Source organism: Hypanus sabinus, chromosome 5, assembly GCF_030144855.1.
Source record: "Hypanus sabinus isolate sHypSab1 chromosome 5, sHypSab1.hap1, whole genome shotgun sequence".
In the NCBI taxonomy this organism is placed as follows: Eukaryota; Metazoa; Chordata; class Chondrichthyes; order Myliobatiformes; family Dasyatidae; genus Hypanus; species Hypanus sabinus.
The window spans coordinates 152,878,136-152,903,006 of record NC_082710.1 but is presented as its reverse complement, the minus strand read 5'-3'; the positions used below and the strand labels follow the sequence as shown (position 1 = coordinate 152,903,006).

The 24,871-nt window shown below is 43.8% G+C and overlaps 1 protein-coding gene across 1 annotated transcript; it reads left to right on the top strand.

Annotated features, from left to right (window-relative positions):
• Window positions 1–2,079: 2,079 nt before the first annotated feature.
• LOC132393791 (major histocompatibility complex class I-related gene protein-like) lies at window positions 2,080–23,254 on the top strand. The gene is made up of 6 exons (XM_059969185.1): window positions 2,080–2,348; window positions 9,555–9,803; window positions 12,161–12,406; window positions 19,357–19,632; window positions 21,886–21,998; window positions 22,082–23,254. Exons 1-5 carry the CDS (start codon window positions 2,255–2,257, stop codon window positions 21,960–21,962), a joined length of 942 nt encoding a protein of 313 aa, XP_059825168.1. The 5' UTR covers window positions 2,080–2,254; the 3' UTR covers window positions 21,963–21,998; window positions 22,082–23,254.
• The last annotated feature ends 1,617 nt before the right edge of the window (window positions 23,255–24,871 follow it).

The following is a 24,871-nucleotide window of genomic DNA, read 5'->3' as shown; positions in this document are numbered from 1 at the left end:
GAAGGAAGTGAAGGGAAGGAGCACCAGAGTGAGGTGGTGTGCAGATAAAGTGATAAGATGAGAAAGGGAAATGGGGATGGGGAATGGTGAAGGAGAGTGGAGGAGGGGCATTAATGGAAATTGGAAAAATCAATGTTCATTCCATCAGGTTGGAGGCTACCCAGACAGAATTCATCATGGCAATAGAGGAGGCCACGGTTTAACATGTCAGAATGGGAATGGGAAGTAAAAGTAAAATGGGTGGACACTGGGGATTCTGCTTCTTCTGGTGAAGAGAGTGTCAGGGCTTGTGAAGCAGTCTCCCAATCTGTGTCAGGGCTTGTGAAGCAGTCTCCCAATCTATGTCAGGTCTCACCAATATACAGGAGGCCACACACCTGGACCACTGGATACAGAAGATAACCCCAACAGACTCATAAGTGAAATGTCGTCTCAGTTGGAAGGGCTGTTTGGGGCTCTGAATGGTAGTGAGGGAGGAGATGTAGGGGCAACTGTAACACTTGTTCTGCTGGCAAGGATAAATGCCAGGAGGGATGCCAGGATAAATCAGTGAGGAAGAACATATGAACAAGGGAGTCATGTAGGAAGCAATTCCTGCAGAAAGTGTGGTGGGAGATTGTGGGGAGGGAAAATGTGTTTGGTCATGGGATTCTGTTGGAGATGGCAGAGGTTATGGAGAATTATGTGCTGAATGCAGAGGCAGGTGAGGTGGTAGCTCAGGAGAAGAGGAACCTTGGTTGGGGTGGTGGGAGAATGCGGTGAGAGCAGATGAGTGTGAAATAGAAGAGATGCAGCAGAAGGCAGCATTGATGGTGGAGGAAGGGAAGCCTCTTTCTTTGAAGGAGGACATTTCTTTAGCTCTGGAATGAAAAGCTTCATCCTGAGAGCAGATGCAGTGGAGAAGGAGGAATTGAGAGAAGAGGGTGGCATTTTTTCAAGTAACAGGGTGGGAAGAGGTATAGTCCAGATAGATGTGAGGGTCAGTAGGTTTATAAAAGACATCAATAGCTAAGCTGTCTCCAGAGATAGAGTCAGTAAGATCAAGAAAGTGGAGGGAGGTGTCAGAAATGGACTAAATAAATTTGAGGATGGAAACTGGAGGCAAATTTGATAAAGCTGACAAGCTCCACATGGGTGTAGGAAACAGCACCAACCAGTCTAGGGTTAGAACATAGACTATTCCACATAGCCAACAAAAATGTAGGCATACAAATTCCCATAATAAACTATTTGCTTGAAGGGAGGAGCCAAAGGAAAAGTTATTGAGAGTGAGGAACAGTATCACTAGGTGGAGGAGAGTGGTGATGGTGAGGAACTGGTGGCGTCTCGTGTCCAGAAATAAACAGAGAGGTTTGAGACCATCCTAGTGGGATGTGGAGGCGTATAGGGTTGGACACCCATAGTGAAAATACGATGATCAGCTCCAGTGAACTTGAAATCTTTGAAAAGATCAAGAAGGTGTGAATTGTCAAGGATGTAGGTGGGACGGGACTGAACGGGGGCGGGTGGGGGATAAAGCTGAGTAGAGGTATGTAGATATAGGTTCAGTGGAGCAGGAACCAGCAGAAACAATCGGTCTAACTGGACAGGCAGTGTTGTGGATCTTGGGCAGTTACGGATTGTACGGGGTGTGGGAACTATGAGGTTGGTGGCAGTGGATGGGAGATCCCCAGAGTTAATAAAGTCGGTGATGGTGTGGGAGACCGTTGACAATCTTCTAAGACCTGGGGTGGGGGAACTCTACTACAATAATTGAGGGTCTCTCTCAGAGAACCTGGCCATTCCCTGTCCAGTGGCGGAAGTACCCTATTCTGTGATCATTCCCCATCCAGTCTTGTTTCATGAAGTATGACTATGAATCAGCGGGTCTGGCCGCAGCTGTGGAGGGACATGTACAGTGGACATTTTGTGTTGACGCTGCTTTTCCCTTCGCATCTGCCGCCTGGCCCGCCGAGTTCACTAGAAGTTTTGTTTTACCCGGTGACTGGAGAAGGTTTGTGCTGAGCAGCTTCCCTCGGGCTATTGGGAGGTTCCTGAAATCTCCTCTCGCCGGATTTGATGTAACACTACTGGAAGCGGTTTGGCTCCGCTCCCTCCCGCGATCAGTCGACTCTCCGCTGCGTCCACAGTCCGTTTCTGTAGAAGGATTTTCAGTTATTGGCTGTACCTGTAATAACCCTGTTTACCTCAATCCGCGTCTGTGAGTCTAACTCCACCCTCAGCACTTCACTGACTAACGATCAGGGTTCAGTCGATGCGAGGAGTCGTCGCAATGGAGAGTTGGACCGGACCGGTGTCGCTCCTTGTCACCGCGTTCTCTCTCTGCTCTGTCGCGGGAAGCCAGACAGGTGAGGCGAGGGTATGTGACGGCGATGGTCGGGGGTTGTGTCGGGAAACTCACCTTTAAATCTTTCAGAGTTCCTGGCTGTGGCTGCATTAGACGGGAAGACGAACTCATCGCACTCCTGTGTTCTATTTCACTCTTGCGACATTTCTGGAGTCGATAAACTCGGGGCAAAATAATCCTTGAATATGTTTCACCGGTGGGTAGGAATTGTCGCCAATGCCCAAAGAGGAAAGTCCCACAATCTTAATAGAGGCATCACATTAAAGTAATTAGTATGAACTTAACTATCCCTTAACTTCCACGGTATATCAGTCTGTTTCACAACACTAGAGAAATACCCCTGTTCTACCCATTCCTCAAGGGTCTGCACCCACATATTGGTCCGAGTGGCCTCTTTCCGTGCCTTATGTGTGAAGGACTTCTCTGCTAACAAAAACTAACTTGATTTCTCTCTTTCCAAGTTCTGATTCAGGCTCCCGAATCTGAAACATTTATTGTTTGTCTCTCAACAGATGCTACGGGAACTGTTGCAAGTTTCCATCTTGGCCCTGAAACATTAGTTCTATTTCTCTCTCCTTGCATGCTATTGGTACTACGGAGCTTTCCGTCTTTAACTTGAGACATTAACAGTTCCTCTTTCCCCCAGATACTACCTGGCCTGTTGACTGTTGTCAGAACTTTTTCTTCCTTTTTTCAAAGTGCATCAAGAGTTGGCTCTAAGTTTTGTTGATTGCTGTGGTCATAGACTGGGAGAACATCGATGCATTTTATGCACAAGCACCTCTGGGAGGTTTTGTAAAAGGCCCCTCTCAAGTGAATGGCCAGGTTAACACCGCTCATGGCGAATGATGCTGCGGGAAGTGGAGGAAATTGGCAGTGGACATGAGTGGCGAGTTCATCAAAGCTCTGGTGTTGGGGCGGTTGGTCAGTATGTTTACACATGGCAGACTATGGGACAGTGTTCTGTGCCTGCACTGGCTGCTTACAGAATATACAATGAAATAGGAAGCAGAAGTATTAGGAGCAATAAATCACAAAGAACAATATTACTGTTTCTGTTACCCTAGGTAGCAGGAAATTTAGGACTTTCAGGGAGATTTTAGGTCACGTTCAGTCAAATTTATTGTCATATGCATAAGAATGGTTAGATATAGATAAAATGAAAATCTTGCTTGCAACAGCATTACAAGTAGGCATGTTCAGGGAACACACAGAATGACAATACACAAAGTCTATGCAAGTCAATGAACAAAAATAACTGACATCAGAGCAAATAAAACACTATCAGGAAGCAACAGTGGTTGTGCCTCTGGCACTGAGTCTGGCCCTGTGGCTCAGAAGGGTCGGGAACTAAAGAGGATGAAAGCAGTAATAGTTGATTCTGTAGGCAGGGGGACAGATGGGTGATTCTGTAGATGCAAAAGGGAAACACAGATGGTAGTTTGGCTCCCAGGTGCCAGGGTCCGAGATGTGTCTGAACACGTCCACAATATCCTGAAAAGGGAGGGTGAGCAGAGAGAAGCTACGGTACATATTGGTATCAATGATATAGGAAGGAAAAGGGACAAAGTCCTGAAAAAAAGTACTTAGGGAGTTAGGAAGGAAACTGAGGAGCAGGTCCTCAAGAGCAGTAATCTCAGGATTACTTCCTGTTCCACATGACAGTGAGGATAGGAATAGAATGAGGTGGCAGGTAAATGTGTGACTGAAGAATTGGAGCAGGGGAGAGGGATTCAGATTTCTGGATAATTGGGCCCTCTTCTGGGCAGGTTAGACCTGTAGAAAAAGGGCACGTTGCACTTCAATCCAAGGGGGACCAATATTCTTATGGCCAAATTTACTAGAGCTGTTGGGAGTAGTTGAAATGAATATGGCAGGGGGATGGAAACCAGGGTGATGGAGCTGAGGATGAGCCAGCAGGTTTACAAGAAGATGATTGGTGTATCATGAATGTAAGGTAGGACAAGACAATGACTGGGTACAAATACAGACAGAGCAAAGAGTTAAATTGTACCACAGAAGCAAAATTCAAAAGCATGAAGAACGCAGCACTGAAGGTGCTGTATTTAGAATAAGGTGCATGAACTCGTGGCACAATTAGAGATTGGTCTCAATGACATTCTGGGGATCACAGAGCTGTGGCTGAAAAAAGGCTGAAGTTGGGAGCTTACCATCAAGGGATATACTTTGTATCGAAAGGACAGGCAAAAAGGCATAGGCAGTGGTGTGGCTCTGTTGGTAAGAGTTGGAATTACATCTTTAGAATGAGGTGACATAGGGTCAGAGAATGCTTGTGCTTGTGCATACTTCAGGGAAAGGCTATCACAGATTCAGTGTTGTGTATTGAATTGAATTGACTTTATTACTTACATCCTCCATAATCTTTATGTTACATCTCTATCTAAATGTACAATGTGTAATTCATAGTAATTTATAATAAATAGAATGTACAACAAGATAGTCAATATAACATAGAAATTCAGTTGTGTAGGCATGAATTAAGCAGTCTGATGGCCTAATGGAAGAACCTGTCCCCCTTGGGCCTGGCTTTTATGTTGTGGTACCGTTTCCCAGATGGTAGTGGCTGGAACATTTTGTGGTTGGTGTAACTCAGTTTCCTAATGATCCTTTGTGCCCTTTTTAAACACCCGTCTTTGTAAACGTTCTCAATAGTGGGAAGTTCACATCTACAGGTACGCTGCAAAAACACAGATCTTATTAGGGAGCTAAACATAAGGGTTTCCTTAGGAGTCAGTGATCAAAATATGATTGAATTCATACTGCAGTTTAAGAGAGAGAAGCATAACTCACATGTATCAGTATTGCAATGGAATAAGGGGAATTACAGAGGCATGAGTGAGGAGCTTGCCCAGGTACTCACTGGAGTTTAGAAAAATGTGGGGTGATCTCATTAAAACCTACTGAATGTTGAAAGGACTTGTTGGGGTGGATGTGGAGAGAATGTTTCCTGTGGTGAGAGTATCCAGAACCAGATGGCACAGCCTCAGATTTGAGGGGTAGCCCTTTAGAACAGAGGTAAGGAGGAATTTTTTATTATATATAGCGAGAGAGCTTTAACTCTGTGGAATGCTCTGCCACAGACTCTCAAGTCTGTGCATATATTTAAGGTGGAAGATGATCATTTCCTGACGGTCAGATATGACGAGAATGCAGGTGTATGTGGTTGTGTGGGATCCGGATTCAGCCATGATGAAATGCGGAAAAGTCGCAATGAGCTGAATAGCCTATATCTGCTCCTATGTCTTATGTTCTTAAAGGTACAAGAGGCAGTCTGTAGTGTTGCATTGCTGAGGTAGGGTTAGGATTGTGCAGGTTGGTTCAAGAACTGATATCTGTAGGAAAGTAGCTGTTCCTGAACTTGATGTTGTGAGATGTCAGTCTTCTGTGCCTCCTGCCCGATAGAAGCAGCATGATGTGAATGGTGGGAATCCTTGATGGTAGATGCTGCCTTCTTGAGGCAGTGCCTCCTGTAGATACTGCTAGTGTTGGGGAAGGATGTGCCCATGGTGGATCAGGCTGAGTCCACCATTCTCTGCAGCTCTTGTCTTCCTGTGTATTGTAGTTTCTGTATCAGGTTATGATGTAGGTAGTCAATAATGTCAAGATTTTAAAGAAACTGATTCTTCTGCAGAGTCAATACAGTCGTCTTGGGTCCATCAACCACCCATTTACACTCATCTAAACTTATTCTTCCCTCATTCGCATCAACACCTTCCCAGATTCCACCACTCACTTACATCTTAAGGCGATTTACAGCAACCAATTAGCCCACCAATCCACCCATCTTTGGGGTGAGGGAGGAATTCAGAGCAACCAGGAGAATCCTATGATAGCTTTCTCTGGGATTACAACACAGGGCAGTGCAGGACAGGGATATGCACTTCAGCCCAAGATGTTGAGCCAAATTAATTAAACCGGTAACCAAATATCTAAACAATCTAAACCCTTCTGCCAATGTCCATATCCTTCCATTCTCTGCAATTCCCAAGCCTTTCTAAGTGTTTCTTAGATAACTCTGTGGTATTTGCTTCCACCACCAGCCCTCACAGCTGATTCCAGACACTGACTACATAAAATAAACATTGCCCTACAAATATCTTCTGAACTTATTTCCTTTCACTTTAAATACCTGCTCTCTACTGTTAGATAGTGTGACCCTGGGATGCTCTCATAATCTTAAAAACATCTATCAGATCTTCCCTCAGTCTCTGCCACTCCAAAGAACAACTTCTCTTCCACATACACATCACTGAGGATCTCACATGGTCTGTACATACTGGCTGTGTGGTGAAAAAGGCACAACAGCATCTTTTTCACCTCAGACAGTTGAAGGAGTTTGGTATGGCCCACCTTCAAATTCTAAGAACTTTCTATAGGGACATGATTGAGAACATCCTGACTGGCTGCGTCACTGCCTGGTACGGGAACAGTACCTCCTTTAATCACAGGACTCTGCAGAGAGTGGTGCGGACAGCCCAGCACATCTGTGAATGTGATCTTCCCACTATTCAGGATATTTAGAAGGACAGGTGTGTAAAATGGGTCCAAAAGATCATTGGAGACCTGAGTCACCTGAAGAACAAACTGTTCCAGCTGCTATCATCTGGGAAATGATATCGCAGTATGAGAAACAGAACCAACAGGCTCCGGGACAGCTTCTTCCTCCAGACCATCAAACTCCTTGGTTCATGCAGACATAACTGTATTTCTATGTTATATTGACTATCCTATTGTGTATAATATTTATTATAAAGTTCTATAATTGTACATTGCACATTTGAATGGAGACATAAAGATTTTTACTCCTCTTGTATATGAAGAATGTAAATAATAAAGTCAATTTAATTCAATTCAATTTGTATGTCCTCTAATCCAGGAAGCATTCTGGAAACTCTCTTCTGCACCTGGATACCTGGGACACTCTTGTACCATAAGACCATAAGATATAGGAGCAGAATGGTCCATTTGGCCCATCAAGTCTGCTCTGCTATTTCATCATGGCCATTTCATCCAATTTTACTCTCAGCTCCAATCTATTGCGTTCTCCCTGTATCCCTTCATGTCCTGACCAATCAAGAATCTATCAACTCTGCCTTAAGTGTACATAACGGCTTGGCCTCCACTACTGCTAGGTTGCCTGTGGCAAAGGATCCCACAGATTCACAACTCTATGGCTAATAAAAATTCCTCCTCATTTCTGTTCTAAAAGGACACCCCTCTATTCTGAGAGTGCTATCTCGTCTTAGACTCTCCCCCTGTAGAAAACAACTTATCCACATTCACTCTGTCAAGGGCTTTCACCATTTGACAGGTTTCAATTTGATCCCACCTAATTCTTCTGAATTCTAGTGAATACAGGCCTAGAACCATCAAATGCTCTTTATGTGACAAACCTTTCAATCCTAGAATCATTTTCATGAACCTTCTTTGAACCTTCTCCAGTTTCAGCACATCCTTCCTAAGATAAGCTGCTCACAATACTCCACATGAGGCCTCACCAGTGCTTTATGAAGTCGAACATTACACCTTTGCTTTTATATTCTAGTCCTCTTGAAATGAGTGCTAAGGTTCAACCCCATTTGGGCTCCCTCACTCAGCTCCTTTCCTTTTACATTGATCACTGCATTGGTGCTTCTCCCTACACTCACACAGAACTGGAAATTGTCATTTTCATTGTTCCCAATTCCTAGCCTGTTCTCATCGTGTCCGGGTCCGGTCCGGAACCACGTTCCGGCTTTTGATCCAGTCCGAGGGCTCCGGACTCCGGGTCCTGCAGTTGTCCCACCCGTCACCCGTGATCGAGTTAGGACCCTCCTGGTTCAAGGAGGCACACCTGTAACTCAGTGAGCTGCAGGTGTTATAAGGGGCCTTGGGACTGGAACCAGGCGGGTGGTCGTTTTGTTCTGTTTCCTCGTCGGCTCCGAACTCTACTTTGCATTCTGTGATCCTTCTCGGGCTCAGATCTTCTCTTCATCATGCTTCTCTGCCCCGTGCCAGGACTACCAGGTTGGTCCTCTTCCCCCACCTTTCTTCCCATGCGCTGGTCCCGCTTCTCCGCTCGTTTGTTTAGTTCGCGCGGTCGCCCTGTCAGCTGGCCGTTTCCAATTTTCCCGTTATCATGACTGTTGTGTTGGTCACTCTGGACCTCTGCCCGTTCCTATCCCTTGCCTCCGTTGGGCAGATCCGGCCGACCTGCCACTGCCCGGTGGAGGTTCTGCCCCTTCCTCCTCTTCCGCCCGAACCCTGGGATAGTGCCCCCCCGCACTTGTCCAGGGGCTCGCGTCTTGCCCAGGCCTCCGGTGTTTCCGCCTGGGGGGCGTCCCTACCCAGGATCTATGCGGCCTGCCCAGGGAGGGCTCTCCGCCAGCTTATCTAGCGTCCCTGAACCCGCTCCGCTCGGACCCGAACTTCGGGCGCCCACTCCGCTCGAACCCACCTCAACCTACTTGAACCCCAGCTCTACCCTTAAGTTCCATGGCATCCCCATCCTGCCCACCCCATAGTACTTCAGTGTCTGCGGCCTGCATTTGGGTCCATCCGGCCCCTCGATCCTGACACCACTTCATACGGGGCATATCTAGGTCTTTCCTACCCTCACTGTGCTCACAAATGTGTTTCAACCTGCAGACTATCACAACTATCTTTACTTTTAATCCTCCCACTCTGCCTCTTGTGGGACTCCACGACCAATTTTCTGTCCTTTCTCTGTCACCTTTGCTGTGATGATGAGAATTTCTACACTGGTGCCCTGGAAATTTCTTTTGCTTCCAGTTGAACCTTGGCTTCCTCTCTATCATGGCGGACACATATTCCAGTATGTTTGCCTCTGAATTAGAAGCAACCCTATAGTGGGAGTTGGGGCTCCTGTTTACCTGCTGCCCTTGACCTCCTTTCTGCTGGGGTTTTGGTTGTTCTGTTGGATTGGCTTCTGAGTATCTACTTGGGATTTTGTACACAGCCAGAGCAGTGAGGCATGTTTTAGTAGTGTTTGTTGCTCGTGTTTGGGGAGCTTTATAGAAGGGGAGTGGTGTTGGGGTGCCACCTGATCCAGTAGGATGTCTGCTTGGATGTGTATTAATCCATTCAAGTGGTATGTTATCAAACTCCCGAGTTATGCATTGGAAATTGTGAGCATCCTTTGTTTCCTAACACTTCCCTCTCTTTCTCTCTCTCTCATTTTACTCAGGCTCACACGGCTTGATGTATTTCTACTTCCAATCCATCAACATTACTGAACTGCCAGCCTTCTTCAGGATTGGGATGTTGGATGACTTGCAGATTGACTACTATGACAGCACCCTCCGTGAAGTAGAAATCGAGCATCAGTGGATCGCAGATGGCTTATCGACTGACTACCAGAAAGAACAGAAAGAAATAACTGACGTGTTTCATGAGATCCTCTCGACATTTCTGAAGCCAATCACCATATTCATTAGTGAGTGTCTTTCATCTCCACTGTCCCTTGAGTGTCAGTGACTTGCATATTGCCAATATCTTGATCTTGTATTGGATCTGATTTTGTTGTATCAAGTTTAAATTCCTTCGTTCTTTCAACTCTCCATTATGCTCTCTACCTTCCTTAACTCCAATTACAAGAATTCCATCTTAATCATCTGGCTAAGTTCTGACCCTTCAATGTAAACTCATTATCCAGTCTTCATTCCCCACTGACCTATTCAGAGAAACAGTGAAAATCAAACCCACTGTCCACACAGGATTTGCGCTGGCTCTAACCCAATCCTCTGCCTACTCCCCAACTCCAGACTTGGGAATGCTTCAGTCTAGGATTGTTTGGAACTAAGACGTCAATGGCTCTTACCTAGTCACCTGCCACAGTGACGCTTTCCAGATCTAATTCGGTGCTGTGACTCCGTGCATTAGAACATAGAACACAACAGCACAGGAATAGGCCCTTTGGCCCACAAAGTTCTGCTGAACTAATTATATTAATAATCAAATGCCAAACTAATCTAATCTTTTCTGTGTACACAATGTCCATGTCATCCCATTTCCTGCTCGCCTAGGTTTCTTGAACACCCTCTTTGTATCTGCTAATTCCACCATCCCTGGCAGCACAATTTAGGAACGGGCCACTCTGTTAAAGACTGACCCTGCACATCAGCATTGAACATACCCTCTTGTATTAGACATTTCAACTAAGGAAAAAATGATACAGATGTCGACTGAAAACAGCCCAAGTTGGTCCAATCTCTTGTTATAGCACATGCTGTTCAATGCAGGCAGCATCTGGTAAGCATCTTCTGCACCTTCTCGAAATCCTCACCATCACAGAGCGACCAGACCTGCTGTGGTGCACACTCTGTGCTTATTGACACTGAATACAAACACGTTGCTTTCACAATTCACCGCCGTAACTCTGCAGTGGACGTGGTTCAGCACCGACTGCACAGTGCAGATTCTCACCAAGCTCCTGCTCTGTCCCACATATTGACAGAGTCCTTCAATGTGCCCCCTGCTTTGTATGCACACTGTTTCAATGTGATCTCTGTACTGTGCACTCTGCATATGTTCAAGCTCAATTTTTTTTCTGATCATAGGCTTACATACACAGGGTACAAATGCCATAAAATTACTGTTTTGCAGCAGCAGCATTCTGTATTACAGGACATGTTAGCATGGAGTCAATTTAAAATTTTAAGTATACACAACCTGCACATGTGCAAAGATATACAACAAAATAAATGTAATATTTGTGCAAGGTTAAGAGAGATAAGACTATAATCCCGGGTCACGTTAAGGTTTTTCTGGTTGGTTAAAGAACCTGGTGCTGTTGGTCATGGAGCTCTTGTCGGAGCCTGAGGTGTGAGTCCTTAGGCCTGTCTCTCCTTCCTGGTGGGAGCATCAAGATGAGGGTCTGTCCTGGATGATATGGAGGGTGCGGTTCCAGATGATGGATGTTGTCTTCCTGGGATATTGCCTTCAGCAGATGTCCTGAACGATGTGGAGAGCTGTACCTGTGATGGGACTGGCTGTCCACTACTCCCACAGCCTTTTGTCTTTCAGGGCTTTGGTGTTTACCTACCAGCTTTGATGTAACCAATCCGAATGTTTTTCACTGTACACTTGAAAACATTGCCATTCTTTGATAACAAATTAATCTCTTTAAACTTCCCCTCCCACCCTGCCATGTACAGTTGCTCACATTGATTACTGATTCCACAAGACCCTGTGATCTGTGCCACAGACAAATGTTCTATATGGTACGCTGTCACCCCATGCTCTCAGCCTTAACTGTACACAGTCCCTCACCGTGACCCACTACTTTGTGCACCTCTTTGTCACGTACGAAGAGTGATTGATAAGTTTGTGGCTTAAGGTAGAATGAGTCAATTTTAGAAAACCTAGCACATTTATATTTCAACATTTCCTTCCACCTTAGGCCACGGACTTATTACCCCTGGCGAGTTATTAACTTCAAACTTTCTGCATAATCACCGAGTTGAACTGCATATGCAAGTAATGAGAGCTGTATAACTCATCTCCTCTACATTAGGCCACAAATTTATCAATCACCCCTGCTGTGGACGCTTTCTGGAGGTCGACGATCCATATGCTCCATGTCCTCTGGACTAAGTGTGTAAATGAAGGAGGGAAGTATGTTGAAAAATGTGCTAGGTTTTCTTAAATTGACTCCTTCTACCTTAGGCCATAAACTTATCAATCAGCCTTTGTAGCATTTATGTACTTAGTAGATCATTATCCAGATGGATATCAGATTTAATGTTGGAAGCTTCAGCCATGAATGTTAATTAATCTGTTGTTACTTTACAGACTTCAGCTACATACAGGGAATCTTGGGCTGCACACAGACTGGAAATACGGTCAATCTGATTCTAAAAGTCAACATCCCTGAATTTGGAGCAATCAGCAATGATATTAGCACAAAGAAAAATCTCATAGGATTGTTCAATTCATTTCAGCAACTCAATTTCAAAGAACAGCATGAATTGGAGATTTGCTGCATTCGGTACTTGCAAAGAGCTGTTCAGCTTGGAAAAGAAGCATCTGAAAGGCAAGGCAAGTGGAACATTCTGTGATGGTGAGGGAACTCCCAATTCAGCGACATAAGAGATATCTCAGTCTGAGACGATTATGGGGCTCTGAGACAGAGATGGTGTGGGCTGTCATGATTCAGGATACCGAAGGATTTGATGGATCTCCTGATCTGGACAGCAAGGAAGCTCCCAATCGGAGATGCAGAGGGATCTCCTGATATGGGAAAGAGGGAGCTCCCAAAACAAAATGGTTAGGGGTTTCCCACCTGGAGTAATAAGGGATCTAATTTGAAACAGTGAGTTGATTGGAGTGCACGGCCTGGAGGGGGACTGTGAGCCCATTATTGGCTCCATTGCTTCTCTCTGACTGAGGCGTTGAGCAAGGTTGAAGTGCACGAGGCCTGGGGTGGAGGCCAGGCTGGTGTTTGGCGCCATCTGCCGTGTTTGGCTGCTATTCCTCTCCCTTTTACTAGCTGTGGTTGGAGGAAAGTGCAGGGATTGATCAGTGAGACTCATGGTTGTGACTCATTTTGGGGAACTTTTGGGTTCATGTTTCAGGTATTGCTGTTTATGAGCAGTTTGATCGAGGTGTATCAGTGTGCACTGGGCAATTCAAAGATTGATTCTGCACCCTGCATTTGACTTGTAGCAAGGCACTGAACTAAACTGAATATATCTAGACTCGATAAAACCATAGGATATAGAAGCAGAATGGGGCCATTTGGCCCACCGAGTCTGCTCCACCATTTCATCATGCTGGTCCATTATCCCTCGTAGCTCCAATGTCCTGCCTTCACCGTCTCCCTTCATGTCATGACCATAGAGAACCTATCAATCTCTGCTTTCAATATACCTAAAGATGTGGCCTCCATAGCTGCCAAGTTGCCTGTGGCAACGAATTCAATAGATGTACTGCTCTCTGGCTAAAGAAATACTTCCTGACCTCCATTTTAAAAGGATGCTCCTCTACACTGAGTGTCACAGAAATTTTACTATCTCCGATTAAACAAAGACACAGACCCCAGTATTCAGTCCAATTACTTAATTACATGACTACAGTGAGCCCATGAAAAGATTGCTAAAGTGAGCTCAAGTATGGTCTCGTACCTTAAAATACATGCAATTCAGTAGTTTTCAGGAGTCAGGTGTGCCTGATTAGACCTTATTGACAAAGTTCAGGATGCTTCCATACCTTACACAAACTTGGATGCACTACACTCAATCCCCTCTTCTAGATCGTTAATGTATATCGTGAACAGTTGCAGGCCCAGCACAGACCCCTGTAGCACATCACTCACCACTGATTAACAGCAGAGTAACATGCAGGTATCCCAACTCTCCTTTCTATTAGTCTACCAATCCTCTATCCATGCTAATACATTAACTCCAACTCTATTGTTCCATTTTGGTGAAATTATCACCAAATCCTCTACTATAACTTCTGCCATTTCTTTCAGTACCCTGGGACTTGTCTATCCTCGGGCCCACAAGTATGCTCAGCACTACCTCTTCAGTGATTCCTATTGTATCAGGGTTCCTGCCTCCCATCGCATCCATAACATCTGTCTTTTGGCATGTTATACATGTCCTCCACCTCCACTGTGAAGACCGACACAACATAGATCTAAAGCCTCTGCCATTTCCTCATTACCCATTAATTTCCCTTCTCATCTTCCAAGGGACCTATTTTCACTTAAGCCAACCTTTTCTGCTTTATATAATAACTTTTACAAACTGTTTTTGTATTTTGTACTAGTTTAGTTTCATAATCTGTCTTCCCTTTATTGCTTGCTTAGTGGTTCTTTGTTGCTTTTTAAAGTTTTCCCAATCTTCCAGTTTCCCACTATTGGCAAATTTGTACAAACAAGCTTTTAGTTTGATGCCTTCTTTCACTTCCATGGTTATCCAAGGCTGGCTCTCCCCACCCTTAATTACTTCCCACTATTCACTGGCATATACTCTTGAATACTGAAATATCTCTTTGAAAGTCTTCCACTGTTTCTCAACCCTCCCACAATATGACCTGCATTCCCAGTCCACACAAGCCAAATCCTCCACCATCCCATTGTAGTCTCCATTGTTTAAGCATAAAACACTTGTTTTTGATCAAACTATTGCACCCTCCATTTGTATGAGAAACTCAATCATACTGTGATCTGTCTTTCAAAGAGGATCCCTAACTACAAGATCACTAATTTTACTTGACCATTGCACATGACCAGATCTAAGATGGCGTGTTCCCTTGTAGGTTTATTAACATGCTGTTCAAGAAAGCCATCATGGATGTATTCTATGAAGTCATCCTTAATACTGCCTCCATCAACGTGATTCACCCAATCTATACGCAAGTTAAAAACCCCCACGATAACTGCTGTTCCATTCTTACATGCCACAGATATTTGCCTGTGCCACTAATGTTATAATTCAGTGGTCGATAGACAACTTCCACCAGTGATTTTTTTTTTCCATTTTCTATTCCTAAACTCTACCCAGATGGATTCAAAATTCTGCTCATTAGATCTTACACCTTTCACTATCACCCTGATCTGCTCCTCAATTAAGTGCTACATCACCTCCCTTCTTGGCTATCCTTCTGTATTACCTGATACCCTTGGATATTTACTTCCCAATCCTCTCCACCCTGCAACCACAATTCTGTAATGCCCATGAAATCATGCCCCTTTGTACCGATTTGTGTCAAAAGTTCACAGACCTCATTTTGAATACTAAGGGCATTCAGATAAAATGCCCCTACACTCATTGTGCTTTTAAAATCTTGTCATCTTTTTCTCTTTTGGACTTCTTTTCTTTACTCAACTCTTTATCTTGATTTTTCATTATCCTTATCTATACTTTCCTCTTTTACTTTATATATACTTTTATAATCTGTTGAACCCTTCCCCCTACTAAACCCACCCCTTACTATTTAATTTAAATCCCTATGCAGAGCCCTGGTTATGTGATTCACAAGGGTCCAGGTCCCATCACAGTTCAGGTGGAGCTTGTCCCATTGGTACAGCTCCCTCCTTCTCCAATACTGGTGCCAATTTCCCATGAATTCAAACCTCCTTCTCCCACACCAGTCCTTCAGCCACACACTTTACTCTCTAATCTTCTAAACCCTATGCCAATATGCTCGTGGCTCAGTAGTAATCCAGAGATTCACACCTTATTTGTTCTGCTTTTTTTAATTTAGTGCCTAGTTGTTCAAGTTTCCTCAGTAGAACCCCTTTCCTTGTTCTACCTCTGTCACACCTTGTCAAAGGCCTTCTGAAAATCCTAATACACAACATCCACAGCTCCTCCTTTGTCTATCCAGCTTGTTATTTTTTCAAATAATTCCAACAGATCTTCCCTTGAGGAAACTATATTGACTATGGCCTACTTTATAATGTGCCTCTTAGTACCCCAAAACCCCATCTTGAACAATCAGCTCCAAAATCTTCCCAACAACTGAGGTCAGACTAACTGGCGTATCATTTCCTTTCTTCTGTGTGTCTCTCCCTGCTTGAAGAGTAGTGATATTTGCAATCTTCCAATCTTCTGCAACAGTTCCAGAATCTAAAGATTCTTGGAAGATCATTACTAATGCATCCATAATCTTTTCAGCCACCTCTTGCAGAACCCTGGCATGTACACCATCTGTCCAGGTCACCTTAAGACCTTTCATTTTCACAAGAAACATCTGTTTAGTAATTGCAACTTTAGACACACCAGCTCCCCTGATACTCTCAGGCTTCCAGCATACTGCTAGTGTCTTCCTCATTTCATCCAATATTTCATTGACCCCAATTACTACTCCAGCATCATTTTACAGCAGTCCAAAATCCAATCTCACTGCTCTTTCACTCTTTATCTATCATAGAAACTTATTGTAACCTCATTATTATTGGCTAGCTTATTTTTATATTCCATCTTTTCCTTAATGATTTCCTTAGTTACCTTATGCTGGGTTTCAGAAGTTTCCCAATTCTGTAACTTCCCACTAAATTTTGCTCTATTATATTCTGCTCTGTCTTTTATGTTGGCTTTGACTTCTTGTTATCCACCCACCTTATGTCATCTCGCCTTTGGAATACTTCCTCTATGGGTTGTATATATCCTGCGCCTTCTGAATTGCTTCCAGAAACTCCATCCATTTATGCTCTACCATCATCCCTTTCAGTTGTTTCAAATCAATTTTGACCAGCTCCTCTCATGCTTCTGTAATTCCCTGTACTCCACTGTAATCCTGATGCAACTGACTTTTAGCTCTCCTTCTCAAATAGCACTGTGAATTCTAATATATTATGATCAGTTACCCCTAATGGTACCTTTACCTTAAGCCCTCTAAACAATTCTGGTTCATTGCACAACACCCAATCCAGAATAGCTGATACCCCAGTGGACTCGACCATGAGCTGCTTTAGAAAGCCATCCCACAAGCATTCTAGAAATACCACTTCTTGGGATCCAGCACCAAACTGATTTTCCCAATCTACCTGCATATTGAAATCCCCCACCATTATTGTAACACTGCCCTTTTGGCAAGCAGTTTCTATCTCCCATTGTAATTTGTTGACCACATCCTGAGATTGAGAGGGGATCTGATTGAAACATAAAATTAATAAGGGATTGGACAAGATAGAGGCAGGAAATGTGTTCCAGATGCTGGGAGAGTCCAGTACCAGAGGGCATGGTTTGAGAATAAGGGAATGGTCAATTAGGACAAAGTTAAGGAAAAACTTCTTCTCCCAGAGTGTTGTGGGGGTCTGGAATGCACTGCCTCAGAAGGTAGTGGAGACCAATTCTCTGGATGCTTTCAAGAAGGAGCTAGATAGGTATCTTATGGATAGGGGAATCAAGAGATATGGGGACAAGGCAGGAACTGGCTATTGATAGTAGATGATCAGCCATGATCTCAGAATGGCATTGCAGGCTCAAAGGGCCGAATGGTCTACTTCTGCACCTATTGTCTTACTGCTGTTTAGGGGTCTGTATGTAACTCTCAACAGATTGTTTTACTCTTGAAGTTCCTTAGTTCTACCCACAATGATTCAGTATTTTCTGACCCTACATCACCTTTCTGATGATTTGATTTCAATTTTTATCAACAGAGCAATGCGTCCCCCCCCCTGCCTACCTGCCTATCCTTTCAATACAATGTGTATCCTTGAATGCTAATATCCCATCTGATCCTCTTTCAGCCATAATCTATGATGTAAACAAAATCATACATGCCAATCTGTAACTGTGCTATGTTCATCGATCTGATTGCATATGCTGCACACACTCAAATATAACACCTTTAGTCCTGTATTCACCATTTTTGATTTTGTCCACTTTTTAAATTTCAGCTCATTCTGTTGATGGCAATTTTGCCCAATCATCATCCCCTCCTTGTTATGAGTCCTATTACAAAATGCCTCTGTTTGTAAACCAACTACCCCATCCTCAGCACTATCACTTGGGTTCTTATTCCCCTGTCAAATTAGTTTAAACTCTCCTGAACAACTCTAGCAAACCTGCATGCAAGGATATTGGGCCCCCTTGGGTTCAGGTATAACCTGTCCCTTTTGTACAGGTCATACCCAGAAGAGAACCCCTGCCCTCGCCACTAATTCCTTGGTCACACATACACCTGCCGAATCATACTATTCTTCCCCTCACTGATGTGTGGCATGGGCAGAAATCCAGTGATTACTACCTTGGAGGTCCTGTTTTACAGCTTTCTAAACGGCTCCCTAAAACCTCTCTTCAGGACTTCCTCCACTTCTCCATCCATGTCATTGGTGCCAATATGCACCAAGATTTCTGGATGCTCACCCTCCCTCCTGAAAATGCAATGGACCTGATCCGAGACATCTGTGATCCAGGCAACTGAGGGGCAACATACCATCCGGCTGTCCCCATTGTGCCCATAGAATCTTTTCTCTGTTCTTCTGACTATGCAATCTCCTATCAACACTGCAGTCTTCTTCACCCCTCTGCTCTTCTGAGCCACAGCACCAGACTCGGTGCCAGATACCTGGTAACTATGGTTACCCCCGGTAGGTTGTACCCCTCAACAGTATTTAAAGTAGTACACTTATATTGAGGGGAATGACCACAGGTCTACTCTGCACTGGCTGTGCATTTCTCCTCCTGACAGTCACCAATTTATCTATCTTCTGCAACCTAGGGTGACTACCTCCCTGTACTCCTATCTACCACTTCCTTTCTCCCATATGAAGCTAAGGTCATTGAGCTGCAGGTCCAATTTCTTAACATTGAGGAGCTGCAGCTTGACACATCTGGATGTCTCGTATCTCTCAGTACGAGACACTGCCCCTGGAGTCATTGCCACTATTATGCCCTAACAGATGGGGAATGGACACTTAAGAACAGAAATACTCCTGCTCAGATGTTTGATATTCCATGAGTTGCTAGCTCACTTTGCTGTTTGTGCAATCTGTTCTCTTTGCATGTTTGGTGTTCGTTTTCTTTGAAGGGGTTCGTTGGGGTCTCTGTCTCTCTGATACATTGGAGGATAAATTTCAGTGCTGTATTCTGTATACACACTTTGATAATTAATGTACTTCAAATCTTTGAGTGAGGGTGCTCCCAAATTGAGAAATTGACTGATCTCCCGATCTGGGGCAGTGTGTGGGGCAGTGAGAGACCTTCTGATCACCACCGCTGTGCTGAGGGCATTCTCCATCTTGCAGTTTAAAGATTATCTTAATTTGGGATATAGTATGACTGTTTCATTGGAAACAGTGCCTGTGACCTCGATCTGGACCTGTCAGATGAATGAATGTAATATGTCTGTTGTTTGCATGAGTTTGGGCTGGGGAGGCTGATTTCAGATCAGATAGTGTAATAGTGAGACAAATCACATTCTGAGACAGTGATGGATGTGAGAGTAATCCCAACATTGAACACTAACTTCAGCCTGTAACAGTAAGGTAACATCAGCCTGTGAGATGGTGACATAATTTGATTCTTCCCCAGTTGTTCCAGAGGCCCAGGTGTCAACAAGGAGGCCAACAGCTACTGCAGGCGAGAGTCTCTCATGCATCATCACTCCCTTCTACCCCCGTGCTATCAATGCTACGTGGCTGAAGAATGGGCAGGTTGTCTGTGAGGGCTACAAGGTGACTGTGCTACCGAACTTCAATGATACATACTGGATGGAACTAGTCATTGAGCTGCAGGGCAACAACCCAAACATCTATGCCTGTCACATCGAGCACAGCGGCCTGACACAGGCACTGGTGGTGATGGGAGGTAGGTCATTATACGGTACAGAATTTGCTTCATTCTGCCTGTGGTGGCTCATGGTCTCATGTAGCAGAGAAGGAGGCTCTTCAGCCTACCTGATTCATGCAAACCTAGTTCTCAAAAGCACAACCCATCCCCTTCCCTAACTTGATGAGTCAAGTGCTCATCTAGATATGTCTTGAAAATAATGAGGGCCTCTGCCTCCATCTCCTCAGGCAGTCCATTCCCAACTCCAACACCCCCTTGGTGAAAGCATTCATCTGTAGATTCCCTATGAACTTCTAAAGGTCATCAACTTAAATCTACCTTGAGTTATAGGCACTTTTACTATGGGGAAAAGTTTACTACAGTTCAAGCAAACACATGAAGTGGAAGCATAAACTGCAGCAAGCAAAACCTACAGCATTCTTCAGTATCAGAATCAGGTTTATTGTTGCTGGCATGTGTTGTGAAATTTGTTAACTTAGCTGCAGCAGAACAATACAATGAATGATAATATAAGAATTATAAAATAAGTAAATCAACTATAATGTGTGTATATACATATTAAACAGTTTTTAAAATATTGTGAAAACAGAATTAATTTATATTAAAAAAATGCTTCCAACAGTTTGTTTCCTATCTACAACCCTAATAATTTTGTATAGCTCCATCAGGTCCACCCTCTGTCTCCTCCCATCTAAGGAAAACAAACTCAGTGTATCCATTTTCTCTTCCCATTCAATCTGAGCCCCATTCTGATGAATCTTGTCTGCACTCTGTCTAATGCAAACACACCTTTCCTCTGCTCTGGTGACCAGAACTGTAAACAATACTCAGAATGTAGCCTCACTGATGTTTTATGAAGCTGTACCATAATTTCCATGCTCTTGTATTCTAAGCACTGACAATTGGTCTCTTGTACACTTCCTTCACCACCCTATTTCCCTCTTTGAAAGACCTAATCAAGAATCTCCACCATGAAACTGCACCATAAGTTCCCTTCTCTTGAATTCTATGCCCTGATCAATGAAATCCAGCATCCTGTAGGCTATCTCCATCACCTTATCCCCTACTTTGAAAGACTTGCTCAAGTAGCCCCACACCTTCTTGCACACCTGAAAATTTCTTAATTCTAAGAAAATATCCAATTTCCAATTTCTAGGTTATTATTTACTATGCTCTTTTATCATTTGAATTAAATCTGTTCCTTTTGCTCACCAGCTGTTACAGAAACAGTTGAGCTGTTGGTCAAAGAAACACAATAGGAACTCAACAGAAAGAACAACTAAGAAGCAATTGGGACTGTGGGGAAGACCTGACTGTCAAGTGGTCACTGCCTGGCTGTTGAGTGTTTGATTGTCATAGATTCATAGAATTTGGCAGCAGAGAAACAGATCCTTCAGCCCAGCACACCTTTGTCAATCAAGATTCCCCTTCAAGAAACTCCCATATATCCTGGCCCATATCTCTCTAAACCCTTTAGATCCATCTACTGTTGGATGTATCTTAAAAGATGTTAACTTGTCTGCCTCAAGTACTTATTCTGGCACCCATAAAATGAACACCCAATGTGTGAAAATGTTGCCCCTCAGGTTCCTGTTACATCTTTTCTCTCAACTGAAACCTATACCATCAGCAGCCCTGAAAAATTATTGTGCACTATGCCCCTCAAAATTGTATATACCTCTCTGTATAACTCAGCCTCCTACACTCTGGGGGGGGGGGGGGGGATAGTCCATGCCTACCCTGTCTCTCCTTGTATCTCAAGCATTACATTCCTGGCATCATCCTTGTGAATCTCCTCTCCATCCTTTCCATCCGAATGACATTACCTTCCTTCCTCAAAACCTTCCATTTTCCTATCTTCCAATATATTGGATACCACCCACCAAGGATCACCCTCCCCCCCCCCCCCCCCCACACCTCACCCCCCACTTCTCCCAGCTCCCATCAGGTAAGAGATACAACAGCCTGAATGCATGTACTACTATGATCAATGAACACTTCTGTTTTTCTCCTGTGAGAAAACTGAATAGTCTCCAAACATAGTAAGATGGGCATCTGACCTCAGTTTAACTTTTAATGGTCTTGCATCTTAATGCCGGCCAGCACCACACATCCTCTGCATTCTGTTACTGCTTTCCCTTGTACAACCTTTATATCCTGATGTAATGATCTACAGGGACAGAATGCAAAACAAGTATTTCCACTGTACCTGGTAACTGGTGACAATAATAAAATCATTTATTAATTTACTGATCTTTACTTGGTGGACAGGAGTTGGTGAGCCCCATTGTGCAGGTCCCATGTTGGGGCTGATGACTGTGTTTGCAATAATCTTTGGAGTGATGTAGAGGTGCAGCAAGGAAAGAACCAAGGCATCACTGGAGGTGGGTAAACAGACAGATGCCTTTGTTAAACCTGCTACAGTATTATACTGTACATTCAATCTCTTCTCTTTTCTCCTTTGCAGGTGAGCATTTGGCTCTCTCAACCACAGTTGTGACCACAGGGTGGAGCCTCAAACAGGTTTTGTGATGAATGACTGCACACCTCAGCAAGCTTAGTCAGAATCAGAATCAGATTTAATATCACTGGCATAGGTCTTGAGATTTGTTAACTTTACAGCAGCAGTACAATGAAATTAACAATAAATAAACATCAAAGAAAAAACTGAGTTACATAAAGTATATATATGACTAAGTTAACAAGTAGTGCAAAATTACAGAAATTAAAACAGTAGTGAAGTAGTGTTCATGGGTTCAATGTCAATTTAGAAATTGGCTGGCAGAGGGGAAGAAGCTGTGCCTTTAGGCTTGTGTGCCTCCTTCCTAATGGCTCCAGTGTAACGTGGCATGTCCTGAGCGGTGGTAGATATAGCCTTCCTAAGGCATCACTCCTTGAAGATGTTTTGGATACTATGGAGGCTGGTACCCCTGATCTGACTAATTTTACAAGTTGTAGAGTAGTCTCTCATAACAGATGGTGATGCAGCCAGTCAGAATGCTCTCCATTGTACGTTTGTAGAAGTTTTCGAGTGTTTTAGTAGAACAACAAAATCTCCTCAATCTCCTAATGAAATATAGCCACTGTCATGGCTTCTTTATAGCTGCATCAATATGTTGCATCCATGCTAGGTTCTCAGATGTTGACACCCAGGAACTTGAAATTTCTCATTCCCTCCACTTCTGATCCCTCTACAAGGATAGGTTTAGTGTTACATCCACTGTGGGAACTTGTTGGCTGAATCTTCTGCTGCTTGAACGAACTCCTGTTTAGCTATGTTTTAACTTTTTCTTACATCTGAGAAAGTATTCAAGTGAACTGCAAGGTCTGTCAGGACCCACTTGAGTTGAGTTGCTCTCTCCAGTCCTAATTCCACCACAAATGCTGGATGTCAAGTCATTGATCTGAAGTAAAAATGCTTGTTTTGAACACTGGCCACCCAAGAGTAATTTTCTTCATGGGAGATTGGCAGGGTCCAACAGTCATAATTCCAGAGCAGACACTCTGAAAATTTTTGGCAATTTGGAGAATGAGTGACTACAAAATGAGGATTATGCAATGAAATAAACATGGTTACTTTCCCTGTTGTATAGTTGGGCAAACTTGTATTGATTTCTCTGGAGCATTGGAGGTTGAGGGCAGACCTGGTAGAGATCTATATAATCCTGAGAGACGCACAGAGATGGGATAGTCAGTTTTTTCTGGACTAGAAATGTCAAATATTAAATGCACTGCTTTTTTTTTGTTTTAAAATACACAAACAAAAAAACAACTTGCCTCCTGACTTCTCACTTCTAATCATCTTGAAATTGTTCCCCCTCATATTGGCCATTTCCACCATGGGGAAAAGCTCTGGCTATCCACTCAACCTATTTTTCTTATGCCTTTTATCATCCTGTACATCTCTATTAAGTTACCTCTCATCCTCATTTGCTCCAAAGAGAAAAGCCCTAGCTCACTGAACCTATCCTCGTAAGACGTACTCACCAATCCAGGCAGCATCCTGGTAAATCTCCACGACACCCTCTCCACTCACCCTTGGAGAGTTAGATAGAGCTCTCATAGATAGCGGGGCCAAGGGATATGGGGAGAGGACAGGAACGGGGTACTGATTGTGTATGATCAGCCATGATCACAGTGAATGGTGGTGCTGGCTAGAAGAGCTGAATGGCCTACCTTTGCATCTATTGTCTAAAGATTCTACATCCTTCCTATAATGAAGTGGCCAGAAATGAACACAATAATTAAACTAGCACAACCGCTTTAAGGATGCAAACATGTGATACTGCAACATATTCTCATGACTGATTCTCTAAACATGCACTACTCCCTCAGCTCTGACAGGTTGTCTCTCCAGGGGCACAATGCTCCAAGCATTGCACCTTTGACACTATAGCAGCCCCTCAGCAATGGTCCTTCAGATAATCCACTTCATGTGAATCAGAACCTTAGTTACAACAGTAGAGACTGGCACAACCCCTCCAGTTGTACAATGTTCCCTTAGCACTGTTTCTCAACAGAACAGTTCTCCCTCGATATCCTTCTTTGACTGCTTCCTTAAGTTTAATCTTTACAGTAGCACAGTCTCTCAGTATCTCCCTTTCACTGTCTCATTGCACACCTCTGCTGTTACAGTGCTTCCTTGGAATGTCCTGTTACATTGGAGTACTGCTTAGTGTTACGCTTTCAAATGGTACAATGCTTCCTTAGTCCTGCCCTCTGACAGGGTAATATTGCCAGCTGACAATGCAACACTCCCTCAACATTGGCCTCCACATGTTGCATTCTGAGCCCAGCAATGCAGCACTCTGGGTGTTTCCCTCTATCTGTACATTGGCACAGAAAATACTCCTTTCAATACTATTGTTCGTCCTATGCTGCATGGCTTCATGATGAAAATAACACATGGTTCATGAATGAATTCAGTTCCTGAGAAGTGCAAGTGGAGTGAGTCACAGATGTGCTGTGAGAGCATTCATCAGGAAGGTGAACCCACAAAAAAGCATCCAGCCCCGATGGGGTACCTGGCCAAGTACTGAAGACTTGTGGTGATCAAGTAGCTGGTGTGTTCACTTAAAGCTTTAACCTTTCACTTCAGCAGTGTGAGGTACCCATCTGCTTCAAGCAGGCTTCAATCACACCAGTGGCAAAGAAGAATGTGCTAACCTACCTCAGTGACCATCATCCTGTAGCACTTGCATCCACTGTGATGATGTGTTTTGAGAGGTTAGTGATAAAACATATCAACATGTCTTAG